This window comes from Sminthopsis crassicaudata, chromosome 3, assembly GCF_048593235.1.
Source record: "Sminthopsis crassicaudata isolate SCR6 chromosome 3, ASM4859323v1, whole genome shotgun sequence".
Lineage (NCBI taxonomy): Eukaryota > Metazoa > Chordata > Mammalia > Dasyuromorphia > Dasyuridae > Sminthopsis > Sminthopsis crassicaudata.
In genome coordinates this window covers 433890621-433911932 of record NC_133619.1, presented here as the reverse complement: position 1 = coordinate 433911932, position 21312 = coordinate 433890621, and the positions used below count along the sequence as shown (strand labels likewise).

The 21312-nt window shown below is 35.9% G+C and overlaps 1 protein-coding gene across 1 annotated transcript in view; it reads right to left on the bottom strand.

The window, feature by feature from the left end:
• The window catches only part of PDE11A (phosphodiesterase 11A), a 474543-nt gene that overhangs the window by 185977 nt on the left and 267254 nt on the right, over positions 1–21312 (bottom strand). Inside the window, exons 8-9 of the mRNA XM_074303019.1 lie at positions 21234–21301; positions 20233–20325 (exon numbers count right to left, since the gene is read on the bottom strand). Coding sequence (XP_074159120.1) covers positions 20233–20325; positions 21234–21301 — 161 coding nt within the window. The remainder of the gene's footprint in view (positions 1–20232; positions 20326–21233; positions 21302–21312) is intronic.

Here is a 21312-nt window from a genome sequence, read left to right as displayed (position 1 = left end):
TCCCACAGAATTTATATTGACAATCCATAAGGAAACAAAGCAAATTTTTGCTACAAGCAGCCAACCTATACTTTCCCCCCAAAAGGTGACAAATGACAGAGAAGTGAAAAGACAATTTATTTGGAATGACCTGCCAGCAGTGTCAACTAAATGTATCAAGCACCAGTGTCTGGAGATCAGTAACGAAAAACTGACAGGTTACAGAGGCAGTGGAACTGAATGAATGTCCAGAAAGTGAGAAATCATCAGCTTCTACTGTCAAATATTTAAGAAATCACCTTTTGTTTGGATAGAATGAAATGCTCAAAAAGGAACTTTCAGAGAATTCTTTCCACTGAGTGATATGTTAGGATAACTTTCAGAATACATCCATCACAAAAGATTTTACCAATTTGAAAAAGGACTTGGAGGTTTTGAATTTAAAGTAGAATGAAAAATAACTGCTGACCTGGATAACAAAGTATAAAATCAACTTAAATCTGAATGATTTAAAAGATTGCAGCTTTGAGGAATGTCTTCACTACTGCTACATGGAAAGAAAAGGGTCATTCTACTTAGTAGGCTTTTTATTGTTCTGCCTAGAGATCCAATTCAGCAATGGTGTTTGGGGTGAGACCACCACCAGGCTATGAAGCTCAGGTTTCTGTTGTTGAGAATACCACTGAAAGATGCTTTGAGGAAATTATGGTTCTCTTTGGCATTACATAGATGAGGAAATTGAGGCCTGAAAAGGTGAAATGTCCTATATAAGGCCACATAAACATTATAGTAGTTGTGTCAAGATTTGAAACCAAATGTTTTGGTTTCAAATTTATTGCTCATCTCACTATCCCATGAAGTCTCTAGGCATCATTGGAAATACAGATGCCATTTTAAAATCAGGTTCAGTTTTATGTAGATATGTACTTTGAGTCTGCAATAGGTCATGAGTTAACCAACCATCTTTTGGAGGTCCCCTGTGACTTATCAAAAATTGCCTTCTGCAGGGCTGCTAGATGGTGTGCTGGATAGAGAGCACCTGGCTCTGGAGTCAGGAGGATCTGAGTTTAATTCCAGCCTCAAACACTTAATACTTTCTAGATATGTGACCCCGGGGCAAGTCACTTAATCCCAATTTCTTTGTAAAACAAACAAACATACAAACAAAAAAAGAATTTTCTTCTGCATAAGCAGCAACCAATGCTGATACACTTAAATGTTTGAAAGAAGGACGGTCTGAAAGTCTAAAAAATTACTAAGTATTTGCCAGATAGCCTACTGTTTTTTCAATTCAAAGCAATACAACACTCAACCATCTTTATTTGGTCTGTCCTCCTGTATCAGAATTAAATATAAAAAGCCTCCATTTGGCATTCAATGCCCATTACAACTCAAGCCTCTATTTGTCTAGTTTTTTTTTTTAATACATATTCTCTTCCCATGATCTGTGTTCTAGTAATATTTCGCCCCCTTGCTGTTCCATGCACAATACATTCCATCCCAAACTCCCACTATATTTGCCATCCTTTTTGCCTGAGATGTTCTCCCTCCTCTTCTCTACCATTTAGCTTCCATCAAGTCCCAGCTAAAACTCAGCTACTCAGAGGATTTTCCCTGATCCCTGTTAACATTTGTGTCTTCTTTCTACTGATTATCTCCAATTTATCTTGTATGTACTGTATTTGAACGTAATTGTTAGTATGTTGTCTCCTCAAACTATGAGGTCCTTAAGAATAGATATTGTCCTTTGCCTTTCTTTGTATCTCCAGTGCTTAGCAAAGTGCCTGGCATACAATAGTTTCTTAAATTTCTATCACTCTCTGATTTAGTAAAGAATAGTCCTGTAGGTAATTAGAGACAATGTGTGATAGACTAGCCTTAGAACCAGAAAAAAACTGGATTCATATCTCTTCTCTGATACAAAGAGACTGTGACTTTGAATAAATCACTAACTCTGATTTTTAGACAACTCTCTAAGGCCATAAGCTATGGTAATATAAGTTATTGATCTGCATCAGTAGAGGAAGTATCATTATTACAGGAATTCCCTATACCAATGATATCACAGTTCTACACCCATTTTCTTGTGATTTCCAAGAAAAAGATTCTCAAGTTTTATTTTTCTTATTTCTCTGCCAAGAAGAAGCATCTTTGGACTGGAAGTGACATTTAAAAAGTGAAGAATAAGGAACTGAGATCTTTGATAAGTGGAAATATTATAAGAGAGCACTTTGCTGCCCTAGATTTATTTAAGTCATCAGATCCAGATGACTTTTATCCTCAGGCACTGGTGTGATTGTTAAAGTCCATAGGATTGATCCTTAAAAATTGTAAGGAGCGATGGAAAAAGATTGAGTGTGGGGATGAGGGAATAGACTCTACTAGTCTATTCTCAGTTCTGACTTTGACTTCTAAAAAGAATGACAGAATATATATATATATATATATATATATGTATATATATGCATATATATATAATTATTATTATTAAAGGAATGGTTATTAGACATGTCAAAAAAGGAAAGGGAATTGTGCTCACAAAGTGTCAACATGATTTCAACAAAAACAGATTATGTACCTGTCTGTCTTTTGTACCATTCTGGGGGAGCCCAATGAGACCATGTGGGGAGTGTGAGGGCTTTAAAATCCTAAGGCTTTATTTCTTCTCGTTGACAGTATAACTTCCTTGGCTTTTTAATTTATTCTTTTCTATTATAGATGTGGGGAATGAAGATCTTAGACTTAGACTGCAGAATTCTGGGAGTCAAAATCTAGGCTGGGTGTGAGTTGCCCTCAGCCCAACATTGAAATATCCAGAGGAATGACTTTTGGGGACTCCAACCCACTAGAAAGGATCATGCTGCTCAACAGTCATACTACTTTTAAACATGAATTTGATAGGATCAATACTATGGAGGAATTGAACCACAATTTGAACGTAATATACTTCAGAGAATGAGATGGTGTAAGGATAATTATGAAAACTGAATATTTTGAAATCAAGATTTTTTTCTCTTTTCTAAAAACTGAGATGTTAGCACAAATGGTCACAGAATTCTAGGGTATTACTAGTAAGAAAAGGCTTTACATGTTACCCATTTTATTTTGTATACTGAATTTTATGGATTCTTTTATGATTTCTGTGTTAGGAAAAATGTATATTATTAGAATTAAAGTTGTTATATACTTTTATACAGAAATGCAATCTCTAGCAAATGATTACAGTTTTGATAGTCACAGGAACTTAACTTTCTATTTCCCATAGATTCAGTAAGTCAACATTTCTGTTTTTTACTTTTATGCCATTTTGTAGGAATGCCCCCCACACATAAAAGTTGAAGATTGACTATAGTATCAGAGGCAGGATTTGAACTTACTTTCTCTAATTCTAGAGTTGGTATCCTTTCCACTTTATCATGCTTTTTCTCTGTTCCTCAAAATTTCTTAACTAATGTTAGAATAAAATAATTTTTTTTTTGGTGAGGAGGAAGAGCAATGAGATTTTTCTCTACTTTAATTTTCTCAAGTCAGAGTTTTCCCTAAGCCTCCGGAAGTGGAAAGTCATCTCATTTTATTGACCAGAGTTCTTTTGAATGTAATAAAATTAATCTGTATTTTTCCATCTCCTTGTATACATGTGGAAGCCTTGATCAGAGTTTACAATTTCCCAATTGGGATGGCCAATGTAAAGATAGTAGTATCTTTCTTTGACAGCTGACAACATGCCCCTCTGGGCAGGAAGTTGAGTGGCTCACTTTATCATCTTCCTTTTCAAAATTTGCCTCTATGGGCCTTTTCCATCATTTACAAGCCAAAATAATAATTTAATGCTGTTCTATTGGGACTGGCTAATCCCCATTTCAACTTAGACATTCATTTCATTTCTCTTGGAATTCTCTCTCACCTTACGGTGACACTCACTCAGCTATATTTCTTATCTGTGGGTCTATATTCTGAGACTCTGTCTATGACTTCTTGTAAATTTGGAAGCTTTTCAATTTAAATGGAGTGAACTAATGATCAAAAATTCCCCAACCCCTCTTCCTCCAGGTAATTAAAATGAATTCTCTTTAAGTTTCTGTCTTAAAACATATTTGACTCCTTAGCTCAACTCCCTTTCTCCATGGTAGAAATAAATTATTAACTAATAAACATTTATTAAGTACTGAACAACAAATGTGCTCTACACTGTGCTAGGGGTTAAGAACACAAAAAGAGGAAAAATAAAGTCTCTGTAAGGAGCTTACCATCTAACTGGAGAAGCCAACTTTAAAAAGAAGTTGAAATGGAGAGGGAGGTAAACAAAATGGGAGCATCGTGGATAAATCAGAGAAGTCCCAAAGTAGTACATCCAGATGAGAAGGGAAGAAGTATCTGTTCTGAACCCTTAAAGAGATTTTGGAGTTCATGCCTTCCCCCTCTAATCAGAGGCAGAGAATAGTGATGAGGTGTGAATGCCAAGGGTTATGAAATCTTGAAGTATGATGAAGCTTTACCAATCATAAGTTTCATTGCAGAGATGTCCCAAAACTGTGCAGCCAGGTAGGCAGTAAAGTCAGTCAAATTACACTTGTCCTTAAAGGACAAGGTATATTTTACTGTAATGCGATAAATCTCACCCAGACTCCAAATAATAATGTCCAATTATACACAATCCCTGTCACATAGTAAGCATTTTAAAATGCCTTATATATCTAACTTTCTAAGATAACTTTTTTTTTTGCTTTCTGTATGGAATAGAATAGAAGAATATTTACTAAGTGCCTACAATGAGCCAATACAAATAAAAATACCTGTTTTCAAAAAGCTTATATTTGAATTGGGACAACAACACTTGGAAAGCAGGAAACACACATTTATAAAGTGCCTACTATGGCCAGCCAATGTGGTAACCACTTAACTAATATCATCTCATTTGATCCTCACAACACCCATAAGAGGAAGATGCAAGAGATAAATGCTATTATTATCCTCATTTTACAGAAAAGGAAACTGAGGAAACACAGGTTAAAATTACTTGTCCAGGGTCACATATCTATTATCTGATGCAACTCAGTTCTCCAGGTTTAGTTCTCTACCCACTATACCACCCTATTGTCACATGTAGGAAAGCTTGTCTGCAGGACAGATGGAAAGTCCTGGTGATTCTTGGGATGCATCAGCTGAGTAGATGATAGATCCAAGGATCCTTAGGATTAAAAATTTGGAAAGGAAGATCCTGTTGAGATCTAGATGAGTCTTGTTCAGGGTGGGATGGCTGGAGAATAATGGGACAATCCCAAAGCAGTCTATTAGGGTCTTAGCTCTGGTGAAATATGTGGGTCTCTAGGGAGGTGTTTGGGGAATGAATAAAAAGATTGGTGGATTTTGGACATGTCACACACATATAGCATTGTTGGCTAAAACTTAAAAATATATATATATATTCATACACTCATTATGAATAGATGGCTTCTTAGATTCCTTCTGGCTCTAAAGCAATGAGCCTATGATTATTCATGCACACAAAGTAAATTAAAACTAAACTAAACTAACTAAACTGTACTAAAACAACATGAGTATGTTTTCTGAAGCCCATAGAATATTAGTTCTATATGAAATATTATTGGCTTTTTTCGATTACATAAATTCCCCCCAATAACTGAGCTTATTATTATTATTTTTTTTTTTGCTGAGACAATTGGGATTAAGTGACTTGTCCAAGATCACACAGCTAATAACTATTAAGTGTGTCTGAGGCTAGATTTGAACTCAGATCTTCCTGACTTTAGGGCCAGTTCTCTATCCACTGAGACATCTAGCTGCCCCTGAGTTTATTATTTAATTCATTTGAGTAATAATGTAGATAACCAAATCATTTTATCTTAAAAAAAAACCAACCAATATATATGACATGGGATCATTGTATCAGTTGTTTTTGTTTAACTATTGTGGGAGGAAGATAGGGAAGATAGGTGAGAATGGAAAGCTTTATCCCAAAATGACTTCAGTATGAAACACAAAAGGCATTAATGAAACAGACTTTAAAATTAAAAACTGATGTATCTAAAATCCTGACAATTCTCAGCTGTAGTAATCTTTCATAAATGGGTCTTTCTATTAGTTTTCAATTTTAAAAGTCCTCAACATTCAATTGTCAGTGTAATTCATTTATGCATATGTATGCATCCTGGGTAATCCATAAATATTTTAGAAAAAACAAGTTCAACCCTGACAATTACATAGCTCTCCCTGCCCACCTTTGTTCTCTGTCATCCTTGTTATGATTTACAATGAGGTTGATTTTCTCCAACAAATTGGTTATCTGATTTATTAATGCATCATTAGTGCTTTTCTAACAAACCACTTGCTTTCTTGAGTTTCTAGTTTATTAGTACTGAACAGAGAATATTAGGGATTCTTTTTGGCCTATGGAAAAACTCAGACCAATGATTGCTCCTTTAAAAATGCTATCAATTCTTCAAATCTGAGCTTCATATATTAAAACCATTTGTCTGCACATAAAGGGATATTAGTTTAAGTTGTTATTCAGTAGTTTGTATTACTGAATATTTGTATTCAATCTCAATTTGTCTTCACAACCCCCATCTGTGTATTTTTTTTTCATATTGTATATTATTAACAATGCAACCCTATGATGCCCTAAGGGTATCTGGTGCTTGTGAGCATCTCAGTGTTCTCTAAGAGCAAGGAGGAGGCAAAGTGTCTCAGTAAGACTAAATCCAAAATGGGGCACTAAATATTGACCACTACTCCCTGTTTCTAAAATATTTAACTGTAAATACTTATCCCTAATACTCAGAATCTGTTTAGAATGCCTCTTTTTTGGAAGTACATTTAGAATATTTCTGACATTTGCAAAGGATGATTCCCCAAATTCACTGGGCATATTAGTCTAACCTCTGTTTTTCCCCACTGTGTTTTTCCCCACTAGGCACTAAATCAAATGCCAAGATGAGAAGTCAGTTTTGCTTTTATTTGTTTCTCACTGTCTGTCTTGGATGCAGAATTCAGCCATTTCAATTCATCTCCTTCAGAGTTGGATTGCTGTGAGAAAATTACTTTGAAAATGATGAGATCCTAAATAAATATATTGTTTCTATTACTACTATTAATGAGATTGTCTAATTCAACAAAATTTTATTGAGTTTTTATTACATATATATTCCTCTAATCATGTGAATAGAAAAGTTTTTAAATTATACTGGAGTTTGTATGATTAGTTTCAAATAAATCATTTGGTTAATTCAGTCCTCAAAGTTGTCACTATATCTCCATTGCTGATCAATTTAGCTAAATTATCTAACCTGATATAGTCAGTGATTATCTCAGGACAGTTCTTTGAACCACAGACTCAAGGGCTAGGAACCAACTTCCTTTAGTTCAAGCCTAAATGACCTCACTACCTGACTTTTCAGGTATGTTAGTCACAAGAGAAGGCAAAATGATTTGCTTGCATTATTTTTGCAGATCACCCTTTAATCAAAGTTAATGGCAACTAAATGGACAAATGGGCTTTTCACTCAAAGTTTCCAAAGGCTCTTTACACAGCAGCCTAAATAAATATTGTACAGAGAGCCAATTATTAGAGAACAGGTTCAGGAAAATAATTCTTTTTTTCTTTTTTCAATCCTGTTTCTTTCAAGAGGAGAGAGAACATCATTCAAAGTGTCTTCAAAGAAGAATTAAGGTCTGTGAACATTTCTTGTCTCCAATTGTGTGTTGCTTTTACCTTATAATTTGCAGCCTCTGTCTAGAGTCCCCCCTAATGAACAAGGATTTTCAGCAGGCAGTTCAACTTCAGTAGGAGATATTTACTATTTTCAACATCAATGAATCATACCTTAACAGTAATTTTCTTGGTGCTGGAGGCTCAGTTCCTTTTTTGGAGATCAAAACACTCAGAGTGAGGAGAAGAGATTCTGCCTACTTCTCTCTACTATTCCAAGTCAACCAAGTTGATGTCTTGATTCATTGGGAAATATTCCATTTGCAGTTAAACTCAGGCTGTGTAGTAGCAGGAAATTATTTCTGTTTTTCTTCTTTGAAGGGAGAAACTAGGCATTCTTACAAATAAATGGTGGTGGCAGCTGTGTGGTCAGCCAGATCATCATTTCCCTCTTTCAACAACTTGGCAAAAGAACTTTGCAAGTCGTATGGTCACATATGTTAATGAGTTTGCATGTGTGTATTCATTTGACACACATTATTAACAAGATTGACAATGCTGATAATGGAACAGTGAATAGGCTGGGTCTGAGGTAAGAAAGGTTCATCTTGAAGATGGCGGAGAAGAAACACACGACTCAGTGAACGTCCTCACTCCCTCACAACCAATTAGATAAATTAAGTCTCAAAATTAGCTCAGGACTGATAGATATCACAAGGACTGGAAGCACGACTTACCAGCTGAAGAGAATCTGGAGTTTCAACAGGAAAGGTCAGTTCTCAGGGGAGGAATAAGAAAGACCAGCACAGACGGTGGGGTAGGGGCACACTGCGCCCATTGCGCTGGGAAGGGCTCTGGGATCAGAGAAGCCACTGAGGTAAAGGAATCTGGCACAGGCTGTTAGCTCTTCTCTGCTAATTATTTAGCAGTTCAGAGGAGAAAGCCAAAATATTTTAAAACTCAAATTAGATTTTCCCCATCGGGGGTGACTCAGCAAATCTCTTGGCACCAGGGGGTGTGGCCTCAGCTACCACCTGAGAATAGTTAAGAGATTGACAAGTGGGCGGATACGGCCCAAGGCAACACACACTGCCTAGCTTAGCTGGAGGGAGTGGAACTCAGCTCCAGGAAGTCCCAGAGAAGCGGAACCTTTGAACTAGGGACCGCGGTTTCTGGCAGACACTTCCAGTTTGAGCACAGGGGCTTCTCACGTCACCTGCTGCAGACATCCACTCCCCACCCGGACACATAGGCTGGGCTTCTTGCTGTCTTCACTATTCTACGCCCTCGAAGCACAGTAGTGCTAATCACCTCTGAGGCACTTCCAGGGAGGGGGTGGGGAACTCTCTCCCAGAGCTCTCTCTTAGCTCAGGCTCAGGAGCCGCTGCATCCATCCAGTCTGGGAGGAAGCTGGTAAAGAAGTAAATAATTTCCTACCCCAGGGACAGACCCCAAAAGATTTTTTTAAGTATGAGCAAAAAAGCTAGAAAAACCATAGATTCCTTCTATACAGAGAAAGAGCGGGTACCCAACCCCGAGGAAGTTGACAGCAGAGAATCAGCAGACAACAACCTAAAGGGGAACGATTCCTGCCCCCCATCACATAACTCTCTCCTAGAAGAAGCTCTTAAAAAATTGAGGGAGATCGAAGAAAAATGGGGAAAGGAAAGGGAAGTTATGATAGAGAATAACAACGTCCTGAAATTGGAGTTGGAAAAAATAAAGAATTCACAGGAGATGCAGGGAAACAAAATTAGTGAATTAGAAAAGGTTAAAAAAACACAGGAAAGTAGGATTTCTGAATTGGAAAAGATAAAAAAGTCTCAAGAAAATAGAATTTCTGAATTGGAAAAAGAAAATAATTCTCAAAAAAAAAAATTAGGGAAATGGAAAAAAATTCAATAGAGCAAAATAATTCATTTAAAAACGAAATTGGGCATTTACAAAAAGAACTAAAAACTGTGAAAGAAGAAAATAACTCCTTAAAAGTCAGGATGGAACAAATAGAAATGAATGATTCACAGAGAACCCAAGAATCAGTCAAACAAAACAAAAAAAATGAGAAGCTGGAGAACAACGTCAAATACTTACTGGGAAAATCTATAGACCTGGAAAATAGATCTAGGAGAGATAATCTGCAGATTATTGGACTTCCCGAAAACTATGACCAAAAAAAGAGCCTAGATTCTATTTTACAGGAAATTATCAAAGAGAACTGTCCAGAGATAATAGAAACAGAAGGGAAAGTAGATGTGGAAAGAATTCATCGAACTCCTTCTGAAATAGACCCTAAAAAAAGAACACCACGGAATATTGTGGCTAAGCTGCAGAATTACCACACAAAGGAGAAAATCCTGCAAGCAGCTAGAAAAAAACAATTTAAATACCAAGGTGCCACAATAAGGGTCACCCAAGATCTGGCTGCCTCCACATTAAAAGATAGAAGGGCCTGGAACCTGATATTCCGTAAGGCAAAAGATCAAGGACTGCAACCAAGAATGAACTACCCAGCTAAGTTTAGCATCTTTTTCCACGGAAGAAGATGGTCATTCAATGAAACAGAGGAATTCTATATGTTTCTAAGAAAAAAACCAGACTTAAACAAAAAATTTGATCTACATCCACAAGACTGAAGAGAAACAGAAAAAGGTACACAGAACCCTTGAGAACTGTAACTCTGTTGTGGGTATATAAAAAATACTCAAGGATAATTTGATTTTACTGATATAAAAGAAAAAAAGGGGGGTGTAGTAAAGGGAAGGAGGTCGGTTCAGAAAAAGGGGAAGAAGTGATAAAAAGAGGGAAACTACATCCCAGGAAGAGACATAGAAAATACACCATATCTGAGGGAACTTAGTGAGGGGGAGAATCATTGTGTGAATCTTACTCTCATCAGAAGAGGCTCAAAGAGTAAATAATTAACATATTTGTTTTTCAGAGAATTTTCTCTCACCTCATTAAAAGGGGGGAGAGGAAAAGGGGAAAGGAAAAGGAGAATAAGTGAAGGGACTTGGAGGGAGGGGGGAGGGATCCTAAAAAAAAAAAAAAAAAAAAAAAAAGAGGGAGGGTTGCGCGTCACAAGGGGGGTCTGTAAATTAAATATCGGGGAGGGGGATCAGGGGGGTCAAGGGAAAAAAGTATAATCTGGGGATAATACGATGGCAGGAAATACAGAATTAGTAATTTTAACTGTAAATGTAAATGGGATGAACGATCCCATCAAACGGAGACGGATAGCAGATTGGATCAAAAAGCAGAACCCTACAATATGTTGCCTACAGGAAACACACTTAAAGCAGGGAGATACATACAGAGTAAAGGTAAAAGGTTGGAACAGAGCCTATTATGCTTCAGGTAAAGCCAAAAAAGCAGGGGTAGCTATCCTTATCTCAGATCAAGCAAAAGCAGAAGTAGATCTCGTTAAAAAAGATAAGGAAGGAAACTATATCCTGCTGAAAGGTAGCATAAATAATGAAGCCATATCAATACTAAACATATATGCACCAAGTGGTATAGCATCTAACTTTCTAAAGGAAAAGTTAAGAGAACTGCAAGAAGAAATAGACAGTAAAACTATAATAGTGGGAGATCTCAACCTTGCACTCTCAGATTTAGACAAATCAAACCACAAAACAAACAAAAAAGAAATTAAAAAAGTAAATAGAACATTAGAAAAACTAGGTATGATAGACCTTTGGAGAAAACTGAATGGCAATAGGAAGGAATATACTTTCTTCTCAGCAGTTCATGGATCCTATACAAAAATTGACCATATATTAGGACATAAAGATCTCAAAATTAAATGTAGGAAGGCAGAAATAATAAATGCCTTCTTCTCAGATCACAATGCAATAAAAGCTACATTCAGTAAAAAGTTAGGGGTAAATAGACCAAAAGTAATTGGAAACTGAATAATCTCATCTTAAAGAATGACTGGGTGAAAGAGCAAATTATAGAAACAATTAACAATTTCACCCAAGATAATGATAATGATGAGACATCATATCAAAATCTTTGGGATGCAGCTAAAGCAGTAATAAGGGGAAATTTTATATCTTTAGAGGCTTATTTGAAGAAAATTGAGAAAGAGAAGATTAACGAATTGGGCTTACAACTTAAAAGGCTAGAAAAAGACCAAATTATAAACCCCCAACCAAAAATTAAACTCGAAATACAAAAATTAAAAGGAGAAATCAATAAAATTGAAAGTAAAAAAACTATTGAATTAATAAATAAAACCAAGAGTTGGTTTTATGAAAAAGCCAATAAAATAGATAAACCTTTGGTAAATTTGATCAAAAAAAAGAAAGAGGAAAATCAAATTGATAGTCTTACAAATGAAAAGGGGGATCTTTCCACCAATGAAGAGGAAATTAGAGAAATAATAAGGAGTTACTTTGCCCAACTTTATGCCAATAAATTTGATAACTTAAGTGAAATGGATGACTTTCTCCAAAAATATAGGCTCCCTAGATTAACAGAGGAGGAGATAAATTGCTTAAATAGTCCCATTTCAGAAAAAGAAATAGAACAAGCTATTAATCAACTCCCCAGGAAAAAATCCCCAGGGCCAGATGGATTCACATGTGAATTCTACCAAACATTTAAAGAACAATTAGCCCCAATGTTATATAAATTATTTGAAAAAATAGGGGATGAAGGAGTCCTACCAAACTCCTTTTATGACACAGACATGGTACTGATACCTAAACCTGGTAGATCGAAAACTGAGAAAGAAAATTATAGACCAATCTCCTTAATGAATATTGATGCTAAAATCTTAAATAAGATATTAGCAAAAAGACTTCAGAAAATCATCTCCAAGATAATACACTATGATCAAGTAGGATTTATTCCAGGAATGCAGGGCTGGTTTAATATTAGGAAAACTATTAATATAATTGACCATATTAATAATCAAATTAATAAGAACCATATGATCATCTCAATAGATGCAGAAAAAGCATTTGACAAAATCCAACATCCATTCCTACTAAAAACTCTTGAGAGTATAGGAATAAATGGATTATTCCTTAGAATAATCAGGAGTATATATTTAAGACCGTCAGTAAGCATAATATGCAATAGAAATAAACTGCAACCTTTCCCAGTAAGATCAGGAGTGAAACAAGGTTGCCCACTATCACCATTACTATTCAATATAGTACTAGAAATGCTAGCCTCGGCAATAAGAGCCGAGAAAGAGATTCAAGGAATTAGAGTAGGAAATGAGGAAATTAAACTATCACTTTTTGCAGATGACATGATGGTATACTTAGAGAACCCCAAAGACTCTGCTAAAAAGCTACTAGAAATAATTCAAAATTTCAGCAAAGTGGCAGGATACAAAATAAATCCACATAAATCCTCGGCATTTTTATATATCACTAACAAAATGCAACAGCAAGAGATACAAAGAGAAATTCCATTCCAAACAAATGTTGAGAGTATAAAATATTTGGGAATCCATCTACCAAAGAAAAGTCAGGAATTATATGAGAAAAATTACAAAACACTTGCCACAAAAATAAAATCAGATTTAAATAATTGGAAAGACATTCAGTGCTCTTGGATAGGCCGAGCGAATATAATAAAGATGACAATACTCCCCAAACTAATCTATTTATTTAGTGCTATACCAATCAGACTCCCAAGAAACTATTTTAATGACCTAGAAAAAATAACAACAAAATTCATATGGAAGAATAAAAGGTCAAGAATTGCAAGGGAACTAATGAAAAAAAACTCAGAGGAAGGTGGTCTAAGTGTACCTGATCTAAAGCTATATTATATAGCAGCAGTCACCAAAACCATTTGGTATTGGCTAAGAAATAGACCGGTAGATCAGTGGAACAGATTAGATACAAAGGACAAAAAAGGGTACATCTATAGCAATCTAATCTTTGACAAACCCAAAGATTCCAACATTAGGGATAAAAATTCATTATTCGGAAAAAACTGTTGGGAAAACTGGAAATTAGTATGGCAGAAATTAGATATGGATCCACACTTAACACCATATACCAAGATAAGATCAAAATGGGTCCATGATTTAGGCATAAAGAGGGAGATAATAAATGATTAGAGGAACAGAGGATAATCTACCTCTCAGACTTGTGGAGGAGGAAGGAATTTATGACCAGAGGAGAACTAGAGATCATTATTGATCACAAAATAGAAGATTTTGATTACATCAAACTAAAAAGTTTCTGTACAAATAATACTAATGCAAACAAGATTAGAAGGGAAGTAACAAATTGGGAAAATATTTTTAAAAACAAAGGTTCTGACAAAGGTCTCATTTCCAAAATATATAGAGAACTGACCCTAATTTATAAGAAACCGAACCATTCTCCAATTGATAAATGGTCAAAGGATATGAACAGACAATTCTCAGAGGAAGAAATTGAAACTATATCCACTCACATGAAAGAGTGTTCCAAATCACTACTGATCAGAGAAATGCAAATTAAGACCACTCTGAGATACCACTACACACCTGTCAGATTGGCTAAGATGACAGGAACAAATAATGACAAATGTTGGAGGGGATGTGGGGAAATTGGGACACTAATACATTGCTGGTGGAGTTGTGAAAGAATCCAGCCATTCTGGAGAGCAATCTGGAATTATGCTCAAAAAGTTATCAAACTGTGCATACCCTTTGACCCAGCAGCGCTACTACTGGGATTATATCCCAAAGAAATACTAAAGAGCGGAAAGAGACATATATGTGCCAAAATGTTTGTGGCAGCTCTTTTTGTTGTAGCTAGAAACTGGAAGATGAATGGATGTCCATCAGTTGGAGAATGGTTGGGTAAATTGTGGTATATGAAGGTTATGGAATATTATTGCTCTGTAAGAAATGACCAGCAGGAGGAATATAGAGAGGCCTGGAGAGACTTAAATCAACTGATGCTGAGTGAAATGAGCAGAACCAGAAGATCACTGTACACTTCAACAACAATACTGTATGAGGATGTATTCTGATGGAAGTGGAAATCTTCAACATAAAGAAGATCCAACTCACTTCCAGCTGATCAATGATGGACAGAGGTAGCTACACCCAGAGAAGAAACACTGGGAGGGGAATGAAAATTGTTAGCACTAATATCTGTCTGCCCAGGTTGCATGTACCTTCGGATTCTAATGTTTATTGTGCAACAAGAAAATGATATTCGCACACATGTATTGTACCTAGACTATATTGTAACACATGTAAAATGTATGGTATTGCCTGTCGTCGGGGGGAGGGAATAGAGGGAGGGGGGGTAATTTGGAAAAATGAATACAAGGGATAATATTATAAAATATATATATATATATATATATATATATATATATATATATATATATATAATAAAACAAACAAACAAACAAAAAACAAAAAACAAAAAAAAAAAAAAAAAGAAAGGTTCATCTTTTTGAGTTCAAATCTGGCCTCAGTCACTTACTTAGTAGTGGTGTGACCCAGGAAATTCATTTAACTCAGTTTACCTTAGTTCCTCATCTATAAATGAGCTAGAAAGGGAAATAGCAAACTATTCCAGTCTCTTTGCCAAGAAAACCCCAAATGAAGTCACAAAGAGTCAAACACTAGAGAAAAACAACTGAACAACATCACATCGACAATGTAGTATGTACAAGGTGTCCTGGTAGATGCTACTGCAAAAATGAATAGTACTTGGTTCTTCTCCTCTGGGATTTTACAGTCTAACCCTATCTAAGAGCAAAAATGTAAATACAATGCAAGATATAATTATGGTAGTGCCTCTGAGATTAATATGTCTGTTTTCTATGAATTACCTTACCAGGCAGGTGCACTGGACACAGAGTAAGCTTATTTCTGAAAGAAACCAATCAAGAGCGTATAGGGAACCAAAGTCTTGCTAATTTCCAGGTTTCTTTACTAGTGTTGTCTGGCTGACCTTGCTGAGCTGTGCTCCCCACTCTAAATTGACCCAAATGAGGTCACCTGTTCCTGCAAAACATCCTGCCTCTATGTCCACCTGTTCCTGGGGGCAACTATCCTTTCTTTCTCCCAATTCCTCCATAAACCTCCTCTTTGTGGTTTTCAGATCTCCCTGCCTCTGCTGGTGTGTGGGCTCCTTTGTACTTGTAATGAGAACCCTGATACTAAGTGTGGAATTTCCTTCTTAATAAAAATTTTCTGCTTTCAACCCAGCTTGGATTCCTTTGCATTTGAAGGATGGGCTTCATTTGGTTGACAAGATGAAGTAAGGTAACATAACAAGTAAGATAAGATAAAGCTAGTTGCTGTTGTTTGTCCTTTGTGACCATGACACAGGAAGGTGATACCATGACAAGCAAGTGAACTTCAGTGAGGGAGGGCTGCACAAATCATCAGCTTCCCTAGCTCCTCCAGAACCATCTGGGACAGATATAGAGTAGGAAGAGTGGCAATGGCCTTGGATGCAGTGGGAGACCTTGACTTTTTTAAGCTAAAGTCCTTAAAGATCTCAGTTTGACTGAGACAATGTTAAATCAATGATTAGGTGAGGGAAAAAATGAGGTAGAGAATCTTTTACCTAGTTAAAAAAAAAATGAGAAGACTAAGCCAAAGGCTAAGTGACTTGCCTAGGATCATATTACTAGTTAATATGTGAGTCAGGATTTGAACTCAGATCTTCCTGATTGTAAGTTCATTCAACTCTCCATCCACTGTGACATTACAAACCATAAAATATGTGAGGCTTACTAAGCTTTACCTTCTCTGCCTCTGTCTCTGTCTCTCTCTCTCTCTCTCTCTCTCTCTCTCTCTCTCTCTCTCTCTCTCTCTCTCTGTCTGTCTCTCCCTCTGTGTCTCTCTCTGTGTGTCTCTCTCAATGCGGCAGCCAAGTAATATTGTTTTACCTCCATTGTTTATCCATGCACTGTCATTCACACACAGAAGCATCCAGAGAACCTTATTATATAGAGATAAAACTTTTTAAATTTGTACTTTTCAAAAGACATCACAGCAGCAAAAACCTTTGTCAAGGAGATATCTTCCTGTTTTATGCCTCTCTTCAGTTATTACCAGAGTATTATTGAACAGTAAACTTTGTGATTATATTTATCAAAAAATCCTGTACAATCTTAACATGTGCACAAAAGATTCTTTTCTAGGAAAGTTTGTTACTAGAGCATCATTATTAGGTCAACTTCTCCCACACACCCCTTTTTTGGGCAATCAATGAATAATGAACACAGTGATATCTTGTATTTTCAATCTTTTTCTATTAATTTCATAACTGTGAAGATGGAATCTAATGTAGAAAATCATATTTGAAAACTTACCATTTCCCTTCTTATATTTTCATCAAGAAAAATCCTTAATATACATGTAGGTTATTCTCATGAAAATTTTAAAAGGAAGAAAAGTAGAAAAATGGGTCAGAAGTTACTGATGTCCTCTTCATCTTTTTTTTTGGTGTGGGGAGGGGAGATGATACAATCTATGGCATTATATCCCCATTCTTTTTAGTATCTCCCCACTGAAATATATTATAGAATGATTCTTCAATGTTTTAAAATTATGCCATTTCCAACTTGACTGTCTTTGCCTTCCTACATTTCTCATTTTTAAACATTAATAATAGCTCATTTGACTTGGTCAGTTTGAAGCTGTTATAATTATATGCACTGTCTTCAGCTTTACTTCTAATTTGGTTGTTTTTTGTCTTAACTAGTCAGTGGTCTGACTGCACAGAGAGCTGATTTTTTTTATAATTCCCACATCAAGAAACAGTCCTTTCCTGGTTTAGAAGACATAATCAGTTTTAATTTGTTGATGGTTATTGCTTGTCATATTGAGCATCTTCCAACACTCTTTAGGAAGAGTAAATTCGTGAAAAATAGAGATATGATCCTTCTAAGTACTATACAGGCTATTGGTCTCTCTTTTTTTCCCCAAACCTGCATCATACTTCTCAATATGCTTTATATCTTCTTCCTAACACTCCCTCACATTAACACAAGTTTATGCCAATTTGGTTTAAAAATGATCATGTGCTCTAATAATATTTCTTAGGGCCCTTGGGTGCACAAAAAAACCAAACGCCTCAGCTTTTTTATTTGCTTCTCCAAGGAGAATTTATAAGTCAAGCTTTCATTTAATAGCAAATTCCTTTTATCTTATGGGTTCACAGAATCAAATTATCCACAGATACCTTCTTTTAATTTTTTTTTTGTATTTGTTGGCTCTTAAGATCTGAGTTACACAAGGAAAAGACTATTTATAACTGGTGTATATGTAAATGGTACAAATTAGGCAGTTAAAAAATAAGGAGAAATACTATTAGTGTGTATTGAGATATTTATATGAATTACAAAAGTTAACTGATGTTTGTAAGGCCTGGGGACCAAAAGGATTTAGTTCAGGAGTGGGAACCCTATTATTTTTTGGGACTGGCTTTTTAGGTAGCCCCAAATAAACCATGTGTCTTCCCCAATTATTTTGTATGCAGTGGAGTGAGAAGTGAAAATATGCTTAAGATGGTATACTTTGTAGGGATAATTATCATAATTTATATTATGTAATAATTTACATAATACTTTATGGTTAAAATCAATTGAAATGACTTTTTCTTATTAGAATCTCATACTTTTTCATCTCTACTTCTACTTCACTCCCCTAAAAGCCTTTCCTTTAATTCTACCATATTCTTAAGTCATTATCTTAAAGCTCTCTTCCCTTTTGCCACCAAACACTGAGAAATAATTGCCAACATTTGTAGCTGCCACTTTCTCACCAACCACTCAGTTCCTTGAAATTTGCCTTATGTTTTCTACCACTTAATTAAAAATGCTCTCTCCAGGGTTACTAAAGAATCTCTTTACTGCTTTATATGCTGGCATTTTCATAACCTTTATCATCCTTGACTTCTCTATAATTTTTGATATTGTTGAATTTGCCCTGAGATAATAATATACTTTTATTGTTTATTCATTTTAGTCATGTCTGACTCTTCATGACCCAATTTGGGGCTTTCTTGGCAAAAATACTAGAGTAGATTGTCATTTCCTTCTCCAGCTTATTTTATAGATAAGGAAACAGAGGCAAACATTAAGTGACCACATTTAAATTCTGGTCTCCTTGGCTCCAGGCCTGGTGTTGTATCCACTTCACCATCTAACTGCCTACTCATATCATTCTCTCAAAAAGTTCTTTGATGGTTTTCATCATGTCCAACCTCTCCTACATTGCCCCTCATTCCCTTATTCCTTAACATGATTGTTCTCCAGGGGTTTATCCTAGGAACCTTCTCTTCTCTCTAAATCTTTTTTTTTTTTTTTAAGTTTCTGAGGTTTGGTTCTGATAAAGGATTATTTCCAAAATATATAGAGAATTAACTCTAATTTATAAGAAATCAAGCCTTTCTCCAATTGGCAAATGGTCAAAATTTTCAGATGATGAAATTGAAACTATTTCTACTCATATGAAAAGGTGTTCCAAATCACTATTGATCAGAGAAATGCAAATTAAGACAACTCTGAGATACCACTACACACCTGTCAGATTGGCTAAGATGACAGGAAAAGATAATGATGAATGTTGGAGGGGATGTGGAAAACTGGGACACTGATGCATTGTTGGTGGAATTGTGAACGGATCCAACCATTCTGGAGAACAATTTGGAATTATGCTCAAAAAGTTATCAAACTGTGCATACTATTTGATCTCTATTAGTCTTATATCCCAAAGAGATTTTAAAGAAGGGAAAGGGACCTGTATGTGCCAAAATGTTTGTGGCAGCCCTTTTTATAGTGGCCAGAAACTGGAAAATGAATGGATGCCCATCAATTGGAGAATGTTGGGTAAATTGTGGTATATGACTGTTATGGAATATTATTGTTCTATAAGAAATGACCAGCAGGATGAATACAGAGAGGTTTGGGGAGACTTACATGAACTGATGCTGAGCGAAATGAGCAGAAGCAGGAGATCATCATACACTTCAACAAAAATACTGTATGAGGACGTATTCTGATGGAAGTGGATATCTTCACAAAGAGAAGATCCGATTCCGTTCCAATGATCAGTGATGGATAGAATCAGCTACACCCAGACAAGGAACACTGGGAAATGAGTGTGGACTACTTGCATTTTTGTTTTTCTTCCAAGATTATTTTTACCTTCAGAATCCATTTTTTCTTGTGCAACAAGAGAACTGTACAGATATGCATATAGATCTGCATCTAAGATATCCTTTAACATGTTTGACATGTGTAAGACTGCCTACTATCTAGGGGAGGGGTAGAGGGAGGAAAGGGAATAGTTGGAACAGAAGTGAGTGCAAGGGACAAAGTTGTAAAAATTACCCATGCATATGTTCTATCCATAAAAAGCTATATATATTTTTTAAAGGTGGTGGGGGGAGAAAAAGAAAAAAGATTGGGGAAATAGGAAGTAGGAGAATCAACAAAACTATTCAATATGTCAAATACATCAAAGAAGTTTAAATATATTAAATATGACAAAAGTCTTTTAAAAAGTTCCTGAAGTTCAAGTTTCATCTCTACAAAGATGGCTTTCAAATCTCCAGTGATACCAATGGTCCCTCCATTGCCAATATACTTACATCAAGAGCAACAGATTGCTTGGCCCAGGACTTCTTTACTTGATCATACATTATTGTGTTGTTGATCCCAAGGCCACAAAAAATGACAAAGGCCTAAGAAAGAGAAAGGTCACAGTTTAAAACAGATAGGCAACTTTCAGGGACAAGTGTGAATTGACTTTTTATTGGTTTAGAACTGTGAATTCATTAAGATAAGAACTCCTAGTGAAGAAACAACTTTCACCAATGAGGATCTGTAACTCTTCGGCAATTTTAAATCTTTAAGAGTTGCCTAGGGGCACTGAGAGCTTAAACAACTTGCCCAAAGAGCCAAAGGGAGGAAATAAGCATTTATATAGCACCTGCTACATGTGGAATGCTTTATAAATATCTCATTTAATCCTCATTAACAATCCATAACAGGTGCTGTGAGGATCCTTCTTTTATAACAGAGGAAACAAGAGAAAAACCAGAGATTAAGTGATTTGTATAGAGTCAAGTGTTAGAAATCTGTCATTAAGGAATTAGTGTGGTCATAAGTGAATCATGCTGCCTCCAATATAATGTGTTGTGAATTACTTTGTAGATTTTGAGAATAACCTTCACATAACTATAGAATATTTTGCAAATAAAAGGCTTTGGGAATATAAATGTTTAGGTCTCATTTTCAACTCTAGGATGTGAGAAGTTACAAATGCTGATCATAGCTAAGAGCCAAGATTGGGAGAGTTCAGCAAGAGCTAGTGACCAGAAGTGGAGAGAAGTAGCCAGCAGGGCAAGCCCAGATTGAATAGAAATAAGCAGTAACATAGACAATCCCAATAAAGCTGGTCTTGCCCCCTGTACAAGATGTGACAAATTGGTCACATCCAGCAGAGAGGGATGCAGTAGATATAAATGAGCAAATCTCAGCATCCATAAGCTCTAACACTCCTAACTTCAGTCTCTGAAAGAACTTTGGCCCAGGTATAATATTTAGGTCACCAACTCCCCTCTCCCAGTTTACAAAGATCTTTCTGTACCTCAAAAAGTCGTTGATCAGCATCATCAAAAGGTTTCCCATCCAGTCTATTTAAGACTTGAGCAACTCCTGTTGAAAGA